General features: G+C 44.5%; 2 protein-coding genes across 3 annotated transcripts in view; both read left to right on the top strand.

Annotated features, from left to right (window-relative positions):
- Positions 1-10,844, top strand: part of rcan3 (regulator of calcineurin 3) — a 38,167-nt gene extending 27,323 nt beyond the window's left edge. For both annotated transcript variants that reach the window (XM_086127939.1, XM_086127940.1), the window contains 3 exons: positions 77-250; positions 1,310-1,481; positions 6,575-10,844. In XM_086127939.1, the coding sequence (XP_085984065.1) occupies positions 77-250; positions 1,310-1,481; positions 6,575-6,729 (501 nt within the window). In that variant the 3' untranslated portion in view covers positions 6,730-10,844. The remainder of the gene's footprint in view (positions 1-76; positions 251-1,309; positions 1,482-6,574) is intronic.
- A 1,944-nt stretch (positions 10,845-12,788) lies between these two features.
- On the top strand, positions 12,789-17,264 carry ncmap (non-compact myelin associated protein). Its single transcript, XM_086128240.1, has 4 exons — positions 12,789-13,142; positions 15,463-15,560; positions 15,639-15,723; positions 16,519-17,264. Exons 1-4 carry the CDS (start codon positions 13,081-13,083, stop codon positions 16,751-16,753), a joined length of 480 nt encoding a protein of 159 aa, XP_085984366.1. The 5' UTR covers positions 12,789-13,080; the 3' UTR covers positions 16,754-17,264.
- The last annotated feature ends 191 nt before the right edge of the window (positions 17,265-17,455 follow it).

Below are 17,455 nucleotides of genomic sequence, written 5' to 3'. Positions count from 1 at the left end.
GCATAATGTTCGCGAGTTAGCATATTTAGCAATATCCTCAAATATTTGTGGATGTTTTTCTTTTTGACCCCCACAGGAGAGATTCGAGGCGGCGTTTCGGGTCTACGACGATCAGGCAACCTTCCAACTGTTCAAAAGCTTCCGGAGAGTCCGGATCAACTTCAGCACCCCCGAAGCAGCCGCCCGCGCTCGTATCGAGCTACACGAGTCGGAGTTCAACGGCCGCAAACTCAAACTGTACTTTGCCCAGGTGAGCTCGAGCACCAACCACCACTCGCACACTACAGTGAAAAATACGCCCTGAGGTTACACGTACTTTGACAAGCTGCGTCAGATTGTCTCTATAAGATTGTAATTGCTCATTGATATGGCTTGTTATGACTGCTGCTGCGCCTCTCTGTGTGTAATTATAAAAGGATTAAGGATTCAGCAGAGACAATTACTTCATGGAGGTTTTTGTTATTACAGCGAATACATTTGCGAGACACTCTGTCATTAGCTGCACATAGTATATATGGGGTCTTTTTGCACTCTTTGTAAAAGAAGTCAATCACATCTACTGGTAGATACACTAAATTGTCTACAGACCCCTGTTAAAATGCCAGGTTTCATGATTTAAAAAAAAAAATGGAGACATCATAGATATTTTCTAAACTTTTCCAACATGAATGTGACCTCGACCGTCATTCTTCGTTTAAACGAAATCCACAAAGTAATGACCAGATATTTATTGAACACATGTGAGGTTGCCCACACGAACTTCATGCATGTGACTTTAAAGGCCCCTTTGAAGGACGTAGTTGTGAGCGGATGCCAGCGTGGAATGCTTTGGCTGTTAACTGCCTAACCTTAGCCAAGCTGCATGTCAGTTGTAGCTAACAGCAGGTCATGTGTATTCATATTTTTTATCTTTGTTCAATAAAGCGATTGAAAGTGCACCGGCGGATGTCTATCCTTCTACGGGTGAAGGAATGACCGCACATTTCTAAAAGGCCGCATTAAATTTGATTTGCTAATGATGTTTACTTGACCGTAGACTTGCTGTTGTGTAACTGTAGGCACTTTGGCTTTGCAGAAGGCCCATTGCTCTTTCGCTTATATTTTGCTTTGTATTTCATTCTAATGAACACTTCTCAAATATTTTTTTAGGCTTCAACTACTAATAACGCTGCTCCTCCGGGAACCATACCAAATAATGCTCCCCATTTTATAATCTGTACAACTGAATGGAAAACAAAATAAATCTTCTCGATGGGGAAAGTGGAATCAAACACCCGACATCACTAATTGTCATCAATGCCGCCGCCAGGTCCAAAATGGTGACGAAGACATCGATAAATCCTACCTAGCGCCCCCACAGCCCGTCAAACAGTTCCTGATCTCGCCGCCCGCCTCGCCGCCCGTAGGCTGGAGTCAGAGCGAGGACGCCACGCCGGTCATCAACTACGACTTGTTGTGCGCGGTCGCCAAGCTGGGACCTGGTGAGTGGTCGTTAACGCGGCTGCGGTCTGGAGCGGAAAATGACGTGACGCGTGTCGGGCTCAAGTAAGGAGCAACAAGGGATTAGGACTTGATGGCTTCCCATGAACACTGTGGAAAATAAAATTGAGGAAACATACAGAAACAAAGAGCAATAAGTTGCTTAATTTCCTGTAAGGTGCAGTAAATATTGTAGAGCGGCCATATGACAAAGGTTATTGGAATGCGAATTGTCACTCCCCCCTTGAATTCATCTGAGAAAGTCTTCGTGTGCTGCTGTTTTGGTTAGCAGCTGATTTGAAATTTGAACAAGTGTGTGCACGAACTGGACATATTTGCAGTTCCGGCCCTTTTATTTTTATTTTTTTCTTGGATGGTGAGCGTCTATTGAGCCATTTATTTTAAGACATGCATTTTTAGTAATTCTTTAAACAATGTTATAGATCTGTTCCTGTTTCTAAATGTGAAAAAAGGGGACTCTAGTGAACTCCCACACATTCGCAATTCGGTCTATTGGGGCAGAGGTGATCTTTTGTTAGTTGCTGAAATTTGACGTTTTATTTGTTTGTGCTCAGAGCGAAGCCATTTCTCATATAAAAATATTGTTCTAGTGACATCCTATGGCATCTTGGTGCCGCGCAACTATGCTGAAGTGAGGGGAGGCGCGTCATTAAGTCAGGCCCCCCGCCTTGTCGAAAAGAAAAGCGTGAGCTCTCAGAAACGATCGTCGGTGCTGCTGTTTTGGTTAGCAACTGGGTCCTATTGGGCTTAGTTGTTCACTCTGTTAATGTCCATGTGAACACGAGCTTCCATGATTTGAGACAATTACTGTCACTGTCTATTTCGCTTCCCATGACAGTGAAAGGGAGGCGCCGTGGGGGCAAGATGAGTCACATTTTCGAGAAAAAAGCCGGCAAGCACAAAAGAAAGCGTCTCCCCATTTTTGCTCTTTCAAGCTATTCCGTTTTCCCCCTTTTATCAGCTAAAACCTATTTAAAGGGTCCTCGCACGGAAGGTCCCTCCAAAGAGACGACAGTTGGACAATGGCGTTGCTCTGTTGCCAAGGCAACTCCGAGAGTCAGGAAGCGACCCCCACCCCCTCCAGAGTCCAGATAGTTGTCGGGTTTGAGCCCGCAGCGCACTGACCCCCTCTGTTGGCTCACCGCGGTGACGGCGCTTTGGCGTTCTCTTGTTGTTCCTCAGGGCCAATTTCCTCCGTCTCATCTCATTGCCGTGGCAACCGTGATGCAATCCGGAGAGCGTATTCTTTCATTCTGAGTCACCTGTGCTTGTCAACATCCGACTGAAAGCACACATAGCTTATTTCTGACAGCGCAAGGGCGACAGTATTGAGCATTATTATTTGAAGTGTCTGGTGAATGTGCAGAGCATGATGCAGATAGCTTTTTATTTCCCAACCATAATGTAGGTTAACGAATTGTCTTTAATTTGTCACATTTTTTTTTAGAGACATGCTATACAGTGGACTCGTCAAAATCAAATTTGGAAATGAATGTTGATGCATCCTTGACTATAGTCGGACTTGCCTCCACACACAGCCTGGGTTCTGGTACTAGTTCTCTCGAGAGGGGTTGGACTCTCTTCCACTCTGGAGTTGCTCATGGTGAGAGGCGCAGAGCAGGTGTGGGCATACTCATTGCCCCCCGGCTCAGTGCCTGTACATTGGGGTTCACACCGGTAGACGAGAGGGTTGCTTCCCTCCGCCTTCGTGTGGGGGGACGGGTCCTGACTGTTGTTTGTGCATATGCACCAAACGGCAGCTCAGCATACCCACCCTTTTTGGAGTCCTTGGAGGGTGTGCTGGAGAGTACTCCTGCTGGGGACTCCCTTGTTCTGCTGGGGGACTTCAATGCTCACGTGGGCAATGACAGTGAGACCTGGAGGGGCGTGATTGGGAGGAACGGCCCCCCCGATCAGAACTCGAGTGGTGTTTTGTTATTGGACTTCTGTGCTCGCCACGGATTGTCCATAACGAACACCTTGTTCAAACATAAGGGTGTCCATATGTGCACTTGGCACCAGGACACCCTAGGCCGTAGTTCGATGATCGACCTTGTGGTTGTATCATCGGATTTGCGGCCGCATGTTTTGGACACTCGGGTGAAGAGAGGGGCGGAGCTGTCAACTGATCACCACCTGGTGGTGAGTAGGCTCCGATGGTGGGGGAAGATGCCGGTCCGTCCTGGCAGACCCAAACGTATTGTGAGGGTTTGTTGGGAGCGTCTGGCAGAATCCCCTGTCAGAAGGAGTTTCAACTCCCACCTCCGACAGAGCTTTTCCCATGTTCCGGGGGAGACGGGGGACATTGAGTCCGAGTGGACCATGTTCCGTGCCTCTATTGTTGAGGCGGCCAATCTGAGTTGTGGCCGTAAGGTGGTTGGTGCCTGTCGTGGCGGCAACCCTCGTACTCGCTGGTGGACACCAGCAGTAAGGGATGCCGTCAAGCTGAAGAAGGAGTCCTATCGAGCCTTTATGGCCTGTGGGACCCCAGAGGCAGCTGACGGGTATCGACTGGCCAAGCGGAACGCAGCTTCGGTGGTCGCCGAGGCAAAAACCCGAGCGTGGGAAGAGTTCGGTGAGGCCATGGAAGCCGACTTCCGGACGGCTTCGAGGAAATTCTGGTCCACCATCCGACGTCTCAGGAGGGGGAAGCAGTGCACCACTAACACTGTGTACAGTGGGGATGGGGCGCTGCTGACTTCGACTCGGGACGTTGTGAACCGGTGGGCAGAGTACTTCGAAGACCTCCTCAACTCCACCAACACGTCTTCCTTGGAGGAAGCAGAGTCTGAGGACCCTGAGGTGGGCTCTCCTATCTCTGTGGTTGAAGTCACCGATGTGGTTAAAAAGCTCCTCGGTGGCAGGGCCCCAGGGGTGGATGAGATCCGCCCGGAGTTCCTCAAGGCTCTGGATGTTGTGGGGCTGTCCTGGTTGACACGCCTCTGCAACATCGCGTGGTCAATGGGGAGAGTGCCTCTGGATTGGCAGACCGGGGTGGTAGTCCCTCTTTTTAAAAGGGGGGACCGGAGGGTGTGTTCCAACTACAGAGGGATCACACTCCTCAGCCTCCCTGGTAAGGTCTATTCAGGGGTGCTGGAGAGGAGGGTCCGTCAGGAAGTCGAGCCTCAGATTGAGGAGGAGCAGTGTGGTTTTCGTCCCGGCCGTGGAACAGTGGACCAGCTCTACACCCTTAGCAGGGTCCTCGAGGGTATGTGGGAATTCGCCCAACCAGTCTACATGTGTTTTGTGGACTTGGAGAAGGCGTTTGACCGTGTCCCTCGGGGAGTTCTGTGGGGGGTGCTTCGTGGGTATGGGGTACCGAACCCCCTGATACGGGCTATTCGGTCACTATACCACCGATGTCAGAGTTTGGTTCGCATTGCCGGCAGTAAGTCGGAATCGTTTCCAGTGAGGGTAGGACTCCGCCAAGGCTGCCCTTTGTCGCCGATTCTGTTCATAATCTTTATGGACAGAATTTCTAGGCGCAGCCGAAGCGTTGAGGGCGTCCGTTTTGGTGGCCTCAGTATTGCATCCCTGCTTTTTGCAGATGATGTGGTGCTGTTGGCTCCTTCAAACGGGGCTCTCCAACTCTCACTGGAGCGTTTCGCAGCTGAGTGTGAAGCGGTTGGGATGAAAATCAGCACCTCCAAATCTGAAACCATGGTCCTCAGTCGGAAAAGGGTGGAGTGCCCCCTCCGGGTCGGGGGAGAGATCTTGCCCCAAGTGGAGGAGTTTAAGTATCTTGGGGTCTTGTTCACGAGTGAGGGCAGGAGGGAGCGAGAGATCGACAGGCGGATCGGTGCAGCGTCTGCTGTGATGCGGACGTTGTATCGGTCTGTCGTGGTGAAGAAGGAGCTGAGCCAAAGGGCGAAGCTCTCAATTTACCGGTCGATCTACGTTCCAACCCTCATCTATGGTCACGAGCTATGGGTCGTGACCGAAAGAACGAGATCCCGGATACAAGCGGCCGAAATGAGTTTTCTCCGCAGGGTGTCCGGGCTCTCCCTTAGAGATAAGGTGAGAAGCTCGGTCATCCGGGAGGGGCTCAGAGTCGAGCCGCTTCTCCTCCACATCGAGAGGAGCCAGATGAGGTGGCTTGGGCATCTGATTCGGATGCCTCCTGAACGCCTCCCTGGTGAGGTGTTCCGGGCATGTCCCACCGGCAGGAGACCCCGGGGAAGACCCAGGACACGCTGGAGTGACTATGTCACCCAGCTGGCCTGGGAACGCCTCGGGATCCCCCGGGGAGAGCTGGAAGAAGTAGCTAGGGAGAGGGAAGTCTGGGCTTCCCTGCTAAAGCTGTTGCCCCCGCGACCCGGCCCCGGATAAGCGGTAGAAGATGGATGGATGGATGGATGCATCCTTGACTCATATTATTGTGTGTGACGTATGAACTTATACAAGTCGCGGGGAAGGAGGGTGTTCTTCTGTGTTTAGCTTCTAATCATTGTTTATCTAAATGACTTAGGACCTCAATTCATTCGAGTGCATTTCTTCAGTCGGAAGAAAATATCCCACATGAAGAAATCATTCTTTTACATCAACTCATGTGTGCCAGAATTATGATGGCAATACTTGGCACAAACAAACAGCACCCAGTCTTCTCCAATAATGTTTCAAAAGATGGAAGTATCCAGAAAGAGAGATCTTCGACCTTCCCGCTTTGCAATCATCCAGCGACCTGGGTCCGCTCCTCCGCACTCTCCTCTTTAGCTCACTCCAAGTTTTCAATAGGGTTGGGGTCTGGGGACTGAGATGGCCCCGGGAGGAGCTTGATTCTCTGTCTGGTGAACGATCCATTACCATACTCTTCAGTATAAGAGGAAGCTTCTGTAATTGGCTCTTCACATGTCTTAACCAAGCGAGCCAATAATTACGGAGGGGTACTGTATTTTAGTTTAGAATATACAGTATACCCTCTGGAGAATAAGCGATTCAGATGATGGGATCCACACAATAGTTTTAAGGCAGCAATCCTTCCCCTCTTTTTTTATTTCCCCCCCCCCAAGCTATTGTATTTTAATGCTGGTCACGATGGTGGTATTTTGTATAAAACGAAATGTCATTGTGACAGGTGAGAAGTACGAGCTGCATGCTGGCACGGAGTCCACCCCGAGCGTGGTGGTGCACGTGTGTGAGAGCGAGACGGAGGACGACGAAGCAGCGCGGCCCAAGCAGGAAATTGTGCAGACCAGACGTCCTGACGGGCCACCAAAGGTCTTCAACTAGACCCCGCCAACCCCCTCTACAGGCTGTTTGTTGACCTACAACACAACACGCCCTCTCCTTCTTGCACGCTCTCTCTCTCTCTCTCTCTCTCTCTCTCTCTCTCTCTCTCATCTTTGCACTCACAGAGGGCGCTGCTGCCGCCATCATTCCAGCTCAAAAACAGACAAACATTGCTCCAGTTTTTGTGGGCCATCGGATGAGACGGCTCGGAGGAAACGCATGAGGGGACACACACACATACACACACACACACACGCACTAGCACACACCCAACCACTCCTCACATTGTCCAGTGGGGCACCCTTGACTCCGCCCCTGGCCCGCCGAACCTCAGCAGACATGGACACACACACACACACGCACACACACACCACACTCGTTACACGCATTGCTAGTCCAGTTAGCGTGTTAGTACCCTGCACACCTAATTGTTTTGTTTAGCGATGGCTCGTGTGTTTCGGGGTGATTTGCACTTTTTTTTGGTCCCCTTTTTTCCATTCATGTTCATATCAGCTCGCATCAGGATGCATGTATATACTCTACAGCGTGAAGCAATACTAATAAAGTGAATATTAAACGTCCCACACACTGCACGGAGTGCCATATGTGACTAACAAAAAAAGTTGTGGTGGCTGAATATTTCTCCTGTTTGTAATTTAATTTTACTATTCGATGTGTGTTCTTATCGTGTATTTGATACACTTTTTGCATGCTGAAAACACAAAACTTTTTCTTTGTTTGCATGCAGAACTCCAAAATGGCGTCTTTTGGTCATTTTCTTCTCCTTCGTTTGAATTTTTCAAACTCCTCCCGTGCTGTCAACGTCATTTTCTATCGCCCATTCGGATCGCAAATCCTTTTTGCAAGGTTGGGAGCATCCTCCCGCTTTTTTCCGGCTTGTACATAGCCCTTGGTCTTTGTAGATGTTTTTCTAGTCAAAGAGGGAAAGCTGCCTGATGAGATGTCAACCAAAGCATTCTCACGTATTTCCTTCAGTGAGAGGGAATGACAGTAAATATGTGCTGTTATTGAATGCGTTTTCACCCACGCGACTTTAGGACTATCTGAAGCATCTGTCTTTTTTTTGTTTGTTTGTTTCATGTCCGCTTTGTGTGTTCGCTCATGCTAATAAGACGTAAAGAAATGAACAATCAGTGAACTTAATAATTAAGAGTTCACTGTATCTATTTGGAGTCGTAGACAGACCGAGGAAAGCTCACTGGCTGGGATGCTTAAGGAGGTACACACATCCTGCTTATCAGGCGGCTGGTTAGCAACTGAACTGGGGCTAAAGAAGTGTGTGACTCATGAATCAATACGAGTCATATCGATCACGCCACGCACTGTGAGAGCGACAAGCACACACATGGAAATGTTTTCTCACTTAAAAAAAGAATCTGTACAGTATGTGTTGTATCTTGATTCAGATGTTAGCAGCAGCTGCGTGAGTGTACGAGATGCTAACCAGGCTAACGGCTAACAATGAAGAAGCTTTTTGGTCCATACACTCAGTTGCTCCAAGACGCAAATCGAAATTGTCCATAGCTGTGAATGTGAGTGGAGATGGCCGTTTGCCCTGTGAGTGACCTGCGGCCGGTCGAGGACGGGATAAACCCCAGCTCACACCCGCGAATAAGATAAATTAGGACAGAAAGTATAGAAAATGAATGGATGGATTATTAATCCAACTTTACATTTCTTCATTCATTTGTTCACGCCTTATTACGTACATTAGCGTAGGGTAACAAGAACCATACAAGATAGACTACACCCAAAAAGTTAGAGATATTGGTATGGTATGGTTCGGGTGGAATTTCGTGAAAGGCACTATCGCACCGATTTGCACAATTTGCTGTTCTTTTACAACAGCTGAACACGTACAATTCACAATACATAAATTGAGCAATACATTTCCAGCTACATCCACTGTTATGCATCTCTGTGACTCTTCTACTTTAAGCAGCAGTTTGGCAAACATTAAAAAAAAGAGGCTTGAATATGTTTAACGCCACGCCCAAATGAAGTTTACCATAACATTAAAGCTTGCGTTATTTAAAACTACATAGCTTCTCCTGATTAAAAAGTTTAAAAAGTTTAGCTTAATTTAATGCGAACAAATGCCATTGACATGCTAATGGTTAGCATTGTTACTTGGTTTTAGTAGCAACTGATATTTAATGGCAATCGGTAGAGCAACGTATGTCAACAGATAATATAACAATAGTCACAGGCAGCCCTGTGATTGGCTGGCAACTGATTCAGGGTGTCCCCCGCCTACTGCCCGAAGACGGCTGGGATAGGCTCCAGCACCCCCCGCAACCCTAGTGAGGATCAAGCGGTTCGGAAAATGGATGGATGGATAGTCACAGGCATATGTTCTTTATCCTCTCAGAGGAATGACGACTATTCCAGCATCTTACTGAGTCACACAACAGTAGTAGTAAAGAGGTCGATTCTGTTTTTTGTTTTTTTTGTCTGCATGTCTGTACAGCAGGGGTCACCAATGTGGTACCCACGGGCACCAGTTAGCCCCCAAGGACCACATGAGTAGCCCAAAGATTATTATATGGATTATTCCATTGATTCTGGGGGTAATGGCTCCGCCACCTGATTTCTCCTGCCCACCCATCATAATAATAATAATAAAACTTAAACGGAATTTGGGCAAATGTGTTCTTCCAGAAGTGCGCATTATTTGGTCGCACTTCACACTCATCAGTAGCCAATGAGTAGTTTGGTGACACCTTCTGTAGAGTATCATACTGCCTACCGGTGGCCAAGGCGGGTACACCAGAAGGGGCAGCACTATGAATTGATGATAGCATGAAATAATATTGCACAAACTGTTTCATTCTTTACATTCTCTTTATTTAGTTCAACATGTATGGTTTTATAAAGTACAATTATCAATCATAGAATACTATGTTTCCTCATTTTAAAAAAAACTTTAAAATTGTGTTTACCTGTAAAGGGCATTTTGGGCTCATCCTGAAATTTCATCCGAAAGCCCAATCACACTTACTTGACATGAGTGGAGTACAACAGAACAAATGTATAAGAGTACCTCTGAGGGCTTTATTTATTTATTTATTTATTTTTTTTACATTTTCATGGCATGTGGGCTCCTTGGGCTGTTTATGGCCCACAGGCCACACGCTGCCCACCATTGCATAAACCTGGTTCATTATCACGTTTCAGATGGTAAGATTGCGATTTTTAGTATGCTAAAAGATGCATGTCAGCACTTTAACTCTGTTTTTGTGATTGCCTCTCCTTTGCACCAGTTAGGAAGCACATTAATTTTTTGGGGTTTGTGTTCGTCCCACACCTTAACTGGCCTTCACAAGCATGTGGCACTCGTTTTTTTTGTTTCCCGTGTGACAACATCACAGCTGTCGCTTTTTTTGTTGGCCCTCAAAACAAAAGCATCCCCTTAACGTTTTTCATCAAGATGTCGATATGTGACGTAGATACAGAAGCAAGCTTGATAGGACCCGACTTAAAGGGCCAGCGACATGACTTTTTTGTACTCTCTGTGCTCACAGATGTGTGTGTACGTGTATATTCTTGTACATATGCCAATTTTTTTATGTTGCAGCGCTGTCCCAGCCGTGTGTTTCGCGAACACGCGCGCATTGTCACGGCTTCTCTTGGACGATGTTGATGATGAAGGAGCGCACTGATCATTTCAGAGGAAAAAGCTCAATGATGTTTGTCACTATTGTATTGTTTTCTTTGTTATCTTATTTTGTTGTCAAATATTTTGGTTGACGCGTGACTAATATGTCTTGTTCGGTAGGAAAATCCAGAAAACAAAGTAGCAAAACGAGCAATAATTTACAGTTGTGATAATACCGGTACAGGTATGTGTGTTTTCATGTTCTTTCTCTCTTGACAGTATCTGCTTCTATTTGTGTAGTATTGTTTCACATAGAGAACATACATAAAAACTGCTTCTTAAAAGCCACGTTTGGTGTCTTTTATAATAAGGCAATGTATGTTTAACCTGCTTTATGGCTCGAAATCGACCTACCCAATGTCTTATTAACAGATGAATGTTTTATGAAGGTGTAAAGGTTGACTACCGTAATCTTTTTAAAGAAGTATCCACATCATGTGATTGTCTTTGTGTCATTTAGTTTACACCTCAGAATGCGAGCACACCAAACCAACAATCTTCCCCGATGGAAAATATGACATGAATGAATTCCTTCGAAGGTCAAAACTTTTAGTAAAAAGTACAAATACACATCTTTATAAAGACAACACTTGCTGCAAGATCAAACTTTTACAGACCTTATCTTACCACATAACTTGTCAAAACTTTTGACTTCATAGTCTGTATCATAAAACATGCAAACTTTGATATTAATGTGCCTTTTTATAGGTGGTGTTAGTTTGAGAGACACTATTATGGCTGAAAACATTTAAAAAATATGACAAATCAAAGAGAATCGTATCTCGAGGCACCACTGTATATCCACTCTCAACTAGTGCGACATCACTTTTGGGAAGTTGTGCTACATTTACACTGTGGTGCATCACCTGTCGTTGCTTTCCATTTTCACTTAAAAAAAACAACTAAACAAAACATCTCAGTTAAGTAAACTTTTGCCTTTTGCCAGAATGTGCATTTGATTCACTTTTCAGCAGTGAGACTTTTTTTTATGTTGAGTGAAAGCTGACCTCTATGCGGGGTTTTTAATCTCTACTCTTCTTATATAAGGCTGCTGCAGTGACATGGGAACACCTGGGAATAATGAACAATGTGTTCACTTCAAACTTGCTCACAAAAAAAGCTACAGTAGCTGCCTTAAGAGCCTCCAGATTGTAACTGGAGAGCCCAGTGGTTTGTTGGCACTGTTGAAGGGGAAGTGGGGGAGGACTACAAGTGAGGTTGTGTTACTGGAGATACAATAATAAGACTGAGATATCGCACACATTGACTTCCACAAAAATGTGACCAAATTTGCTACACACCCTTTACCTGATACCCTTGAGCCAACTAATGTAGTTAATTTTCAACCACTTGTGCACTCATGTAGGGACGGCTGGATTTGTGATAACGCTTAAAGAAAGTGAGGTCTACCTGAATAGCACTCAGTGTGGCACAGACCTCCTTCAAGGTTCAGACAAGTGTCGTATCCGTTTTCCATGTTATTCCAAGCTATTGTGGTGCACTTGTCTGTTGAGATTGGGGATGCACCAATACTGTACTGCATGTCAACAAACACTGTCTCCTCAAAAAAAGTCAACATGTGTTTGCTTCAAGCTTTTTCGTTCGACAGTCCCAATTGAAGTCTATTGTCAAATGAACACAAAACAAAAAGAATTGAATGTTTATTCAAGCAAACACAATCATTTGTATCGCAAAAGTCCTCTAGCTCAATGCTAATGCTAACACAATGCATAATGCTGTAAACGCGCTCATAGAAATCATAGATGTCGCGGGAAAGACAAATACAGTATGAGAATTTTTAAAAATGTTTTCTTATTACGAAAAACAATAAAATTTCAATTTAAAACGATTTTTTTAAACGAAAAACGAGTTATATTATATAATGCCTGCATTCTTCTTTGTGCCTTTTCATCAAATCTGAGATTCATTTGCATGTGTGCAACACACTGTCCTCCCTACACTATTGCTATTCTTGTTCGTGTCAAGGGACAAAAAATAAGTTATTTTACTCGTACGATATCTTAATTGGTGATTAGCATTTTATTGGCATTTTATTCTGCCAAATTGACATTGGTCTGAAAAAATAAATAAATACAACGCTTTCTCATGAAAATAGCAAGACATCATGGCATGATCAAGTATCAGTACTGTACTCTGTATTGGCGATTACTCAAATGTAAGTACTTTAACTTTGTCTGTAATGCATCCCTAGTTGAAGTATTATGTAATGGGAATCCCTGAAGTAATGGATTTTAATATTTCAACCAGGTACACCGTGGTGTGAGATTTCCCGCTGAAATCACCGCAAGTGTGGCCGCCAATGCTTTTTTTAATCAGGCGCCAAACCAGGCTTCCCTCGATGCCCGAGTGGGAGGACCTGAAAAACCAGCCGCCGCAGATGATGACTCTCTTCTTGCACACTAAATCAGAAAACTCCCCTACACCTTTTACTCGCTTTACCCACCTGAGAGAAAGAGAGAGAGAGAGAGAGAGAGCGTACAAGAAGGAGAGGGCGTGTTGTGTTGTAGGTCAACAAACCTCCCGTCCACCAAGACATTGTGGGGGGGGGAGTCTCCGACGTTGGATTGGACTTCACTCCTCTCTCGTGGACTATGCCCCCCTCCTTTCAGTGAGGGAGAGAGGGGGGGGGGGGGTTGGTAAGGTGGCGAGACATGCGCTCCTCATCCTTCCACCTGGAGAAAGCTCGAGCTGATCTCACAGTAGAGCGTAGTTGGTAAGTTCCATACACTTTGCTGATTTTTGCGGCTTCTGTGGTAGGGGGGGAGGAGGCGGGGAAAACGCGGTGGACGGCAGCCGATGCTTGGGATAGGGAAACAGCTCATATTCTTCTCAAACTACAGCAAAAGGTTTTTAGTGGGCCAAGGCAGTGGTGCCTTGAGATACGAGTGACTGAATTCATGAGTTTTTGGAAATAGGAGCCAGCCATTTTTTTTGCTTTGACTTGTGAGTACAAACTTGAGATATGAGTGCGGTAAACTCAAACTATTCTTTTAAAAAAAGCTTGAAGCTGTGGAATGTCACTTCCAGTTTAAGTTTACTGCCAAACTGAATGTTAAGCTAGGAGAATTAGACATTGTGTATTTAAAAAAAGCATGTAGCGGTTCAGCTGTTAACTTAATGCTATGCTAACACGTAATGGTTTTAGACATTTATTGTAATGGTATTCACTTATATATTCTTTATCCACTGCGAGGAGCTGAGACATCAATACTGTACCCACATCCGTGTACTCTTTGTCTTATGCTGCCCCCAGATGGCCGAGGTGAACAGCAAAATTATCATTTGATTGATGCAAAGTGCAATAAAAAAACATTTTCTTCTTTTTCACTTTATTTAATTGTGTCATTAGTGAATGTTTATCTAAAATGCAATATTATCAAGTAGAGTTTTCCCCTACTAAAACCAAAAAAAAACCCCAAACACATCTGAAAGGTGTTTTTTTGGGGGGGGGGGGGGGAGTAGGGGCTGGAATTAGTTCCGTTCATTTGATTTGAGATTTAAAGTGTTTTGAGTTACAAGCCTGGTCACAACCAAAGTTGTCTCAAGTCACTTGAGTTACGGCGGAGGTCTCAAACAAAACTCACACATTCAATTGGTTGCTTAACCACACTATGTTTCATAAACTACCCGAGAAGAATGTCAAATTGGCCCTTGCATTGAACCTGAATGTTCTTTTCGAATCACTTTCACGTGATTCATCGTGCTGCTGTGGTCTTTAAATGTACGGGTCAATTTAGTTCCTGTTCTGCTTGGTTTACAGACCATTAAAGCTGTTGTTTGATGAAGGTGAAAGTGTATCACATGATGATTTGTGGAACAATATAGAGATTGTCACACACTGAACAGGAAGCGCCAACCGATGGCTTGACGTGCTAACGTTACCCTTTGCCGCAATGTATGCAAATACATCATCCCGCTACCGGCATATCACGTTCACTGACGTATTCTTACGAACATTATCTTGTAATTATACGTCAATAAATATTGCTGTAATGTTAACACAGGGCATTTGCAGGGATGATATTTTGCGGCCTGCTACTCCTACACCAAAGATAAATTTTAATGTGGCCTCCACATTTTTTGCCGTGTTGTTGCCCTTGGCGTTTTTTTTTTTTAATCACTTGTAGCTCAGGCTTACAACGGATTGCATCAAAATGTAATTATAAAGTGATGCAAAGTGGAAGGAAATGCTATCCTGCCCCCCGGTCCCAGTTACCTGTATGCCTTTCAAAACCTGCACCTATGAAGAGAAAGTGTGCTGAGGGGAACGGCCAATTTGAAGAAAAACAGGAAAGACAATGTTTTGTTGATAATGGGGCCAGACCGACATATCTTGAATGCACACAGAAAGTTGCATGCTCAAGGAAACTGAGGTCATTACTCAGCTCGACATGCTGAGGAAGTATGCCAAGTACCCGGAAAATGAGAGAGCGGACCAAACTATATTTGGTGTATTTTTATATTTAAAGGTCCTCTGGACTTAAAAAAACTAAAACAAATAGAACAGTTAAAATCACAGCCGCCCCGCCCCCAATGCAGTCACGACTTTGCATGTGCAGTATAAGTCTGATGTATGACATATTTTTGTTTTTAACATGAAGCTTGAAAACCAGCCTGCACCACAGCATTTGAATCTGAGCGGTATTAGCTCAGAGTATCACGACAGGATGTCCGACCATCAAGCGGCCACTTATCACAAGCTGTCACCTTTGCAAACAGTCCACATAATATTTGTAGGTGCTAATGGGCACGGTTGATCATAGGTCAACACTGCCAGTGATTGCCATGTAATGTTTGACTGATCATGATCATGTTAATATGATGGAACCACAGCGATATTGCAAACTTTGCGCATAAGCGCAAAGTTATGCAGAGGGAACGCAGAGACTTAAGGCAGCATAGTGTGGTTGTATTAAATCCCTTTCATGCACCCTGTAACCTGATCACACGATAAGCTGTCCACTGTAGTAACCGCTGTCTCCAAAAGGGTTAAATATGTTTCAAAGCGTTTTTTTTCCTTCTTGCTTGTGCAGGTTCACGCTGAAGATGCAAACTTCAACCGCCTCACCCGAAAGCAACACATCATCACCTTCCAGCATCACCAAATCCAAAGAACAAATCCTCATCCAGAGTGAGAGCCTTCCCATGATGCATTTCAGTATATCCACATCATGCCTCTCAAATCACAATTGGTTGTTTTTCCTCCCAGGTTCTGGTGCTATGATCGCGGTCATCGTCATCGGTATTATTATCATCCTCACTATTCTTCTCTTCATCCTAAAGACGTACAACAAGTAAGGCCACATTCCTTTTCAATGTCGCATGGCAACTATAGGGAATAAACACACACACACTTTGCTATCACTTTTGACTTCCTATGAGGTCCCGGCTGTGTTGTACCCAAATACTGTATATGCAACCAGGTCAGCATGTCCCCTGTCACGTTGTTTGCGTTGTGTGTTAGCATTAAGCGAGCACTTTTTTTTCAAGAGAAAAAAAAAATCATTTGAACAACAGCTCATATGGCTAAAATTTTGAAAATTGGGTCAGTCAACACCAGAGTTGTAATAGGTTTGTATTTTTCAATATAGTACGTTTTTAATTTAGTTTGGACTTTTATTTTGAGTTTTTGTTTTGTTTTTTTACTTTTTTTTCCGCAAACGCATTGTTTTAGTTTAGTTTTTATTAGCTTTAGTATTAGTTTGAGTTTTCTTTCCGTATATGCAGTATTTGTGGAGTGTAAGTTTAAAAAAGGTCACTAAGTACTTCTACGGACATACAGAAAAGTTAACCCCGAAAGCTCCTGTATGATCATTGACAAAGACGAAAACAAAGGACATTTCCGCTTTAATTACTGTTAGTTAGTTTCATAAATGTAAGATGTCGTTTCAGTTAGTTCTCTGTTTTTTTTCGAAAGCATTTTCATTTTTATTTTATTATGCTCGTGAAAATGTTTTTTCAATTTTCGTTTTTGTAATTTCGTTAGTTTGCTCAGCACTCGTAACTTGTTGTACCACTGTTGGTAAATAATGTATGTTTTGTCTTCATGTGGAAATGTTGCCCTTAATTCTCGTTTTCTCTGAGATCAGGCGAACCCACGCATCCCGACTTCTGGGGTCCAGCGGGGCCTCCAAACCTCATAAGAAGACATCCCAGTCTGCGGTTCCAATCATGCCCATGGCCACCATCGGAGTCAGCTCGTCGAACCTCGGCTCATCGCCATCGCCGAGAGCAGAACCGAACTCCGTGCATCGCATAGAAGAGTTGAGCACGGCCAGTGGATCCACGGCGGTTACCATCCATGACACGTCAGGAAACACGTAGCATCCGCTCAAAAGATTGACTGATGCGCCTGTCTTTATAGACTGAATCCTGTGGAAACATGACTTTATTGTTATGGTTAATCCGAGACCAAATGTGAACAAAAAGACACCACAAAAGGGCTTCAGGAAGGATGTGAAGTGAGGCTGCTTTTTGTATCAATAGTCAGTGTTTGCACTACCAGTCCTTGGTTGGTCTTAATTGAGCACATTTATTCAGTACAGTTGAGTATCACATTTAGAAGACATCCAACCACTATCAAATAAAAAAGGATTACTCATTCCTGGTTGCCAGTATGACACGTTTTTAGCTCAGATTTATACTTTATTTCTAGACCCCTCCCCCCACACACACACATTTTCTTGGTTTCTTTGTAAAACAAAGCGATGCCAACCAGTTTTGCACTTTACTTTTCATTGTTCTTCATATTTGTATCATTTTTTAAAAATCTTTAGATCGCACTGGAATTGAATAAAACTGGATTTTCAGGCATTCAATGACGATGCAAATACAAGTCCGAAAGTTTCTTCTTCTTTTTTTTTTTTTTGTCTGTGCTGATTGATTTGACCAGTTCTGGATGTAGTCATTAGGCTAAAGAAAGCTGAGACAGGTTGCAACCTCAACAGGATAAGCGGTATGAGCAGTGATTCCCATCCAGAGAAAATTATTATTTACAAGCAATATTGGATCTCGCCATCAATCTAA

Source organism: Hippocampus guttulatus, chromosome 13 (genome assembly GCF_054856545.1).
Source record: "Hippocampus guttulatus isolate MCC_2025c chromosome 13, RoL_Hgut_1.0, whole genome shotgun sequence".
Classification (NCBI taxonomy): domain Eukaryota; kingdom Metazoa; phylum Chordata; class Actinopteri; order Syngnathiformes; family Syngnathidae; genus Hippocampus; species Hippocampus guttulatus.
Note: the sequence above shows the minus strand (reverse complement) of the source record. Positions and strands in the feature narration are given on the sequence as shown.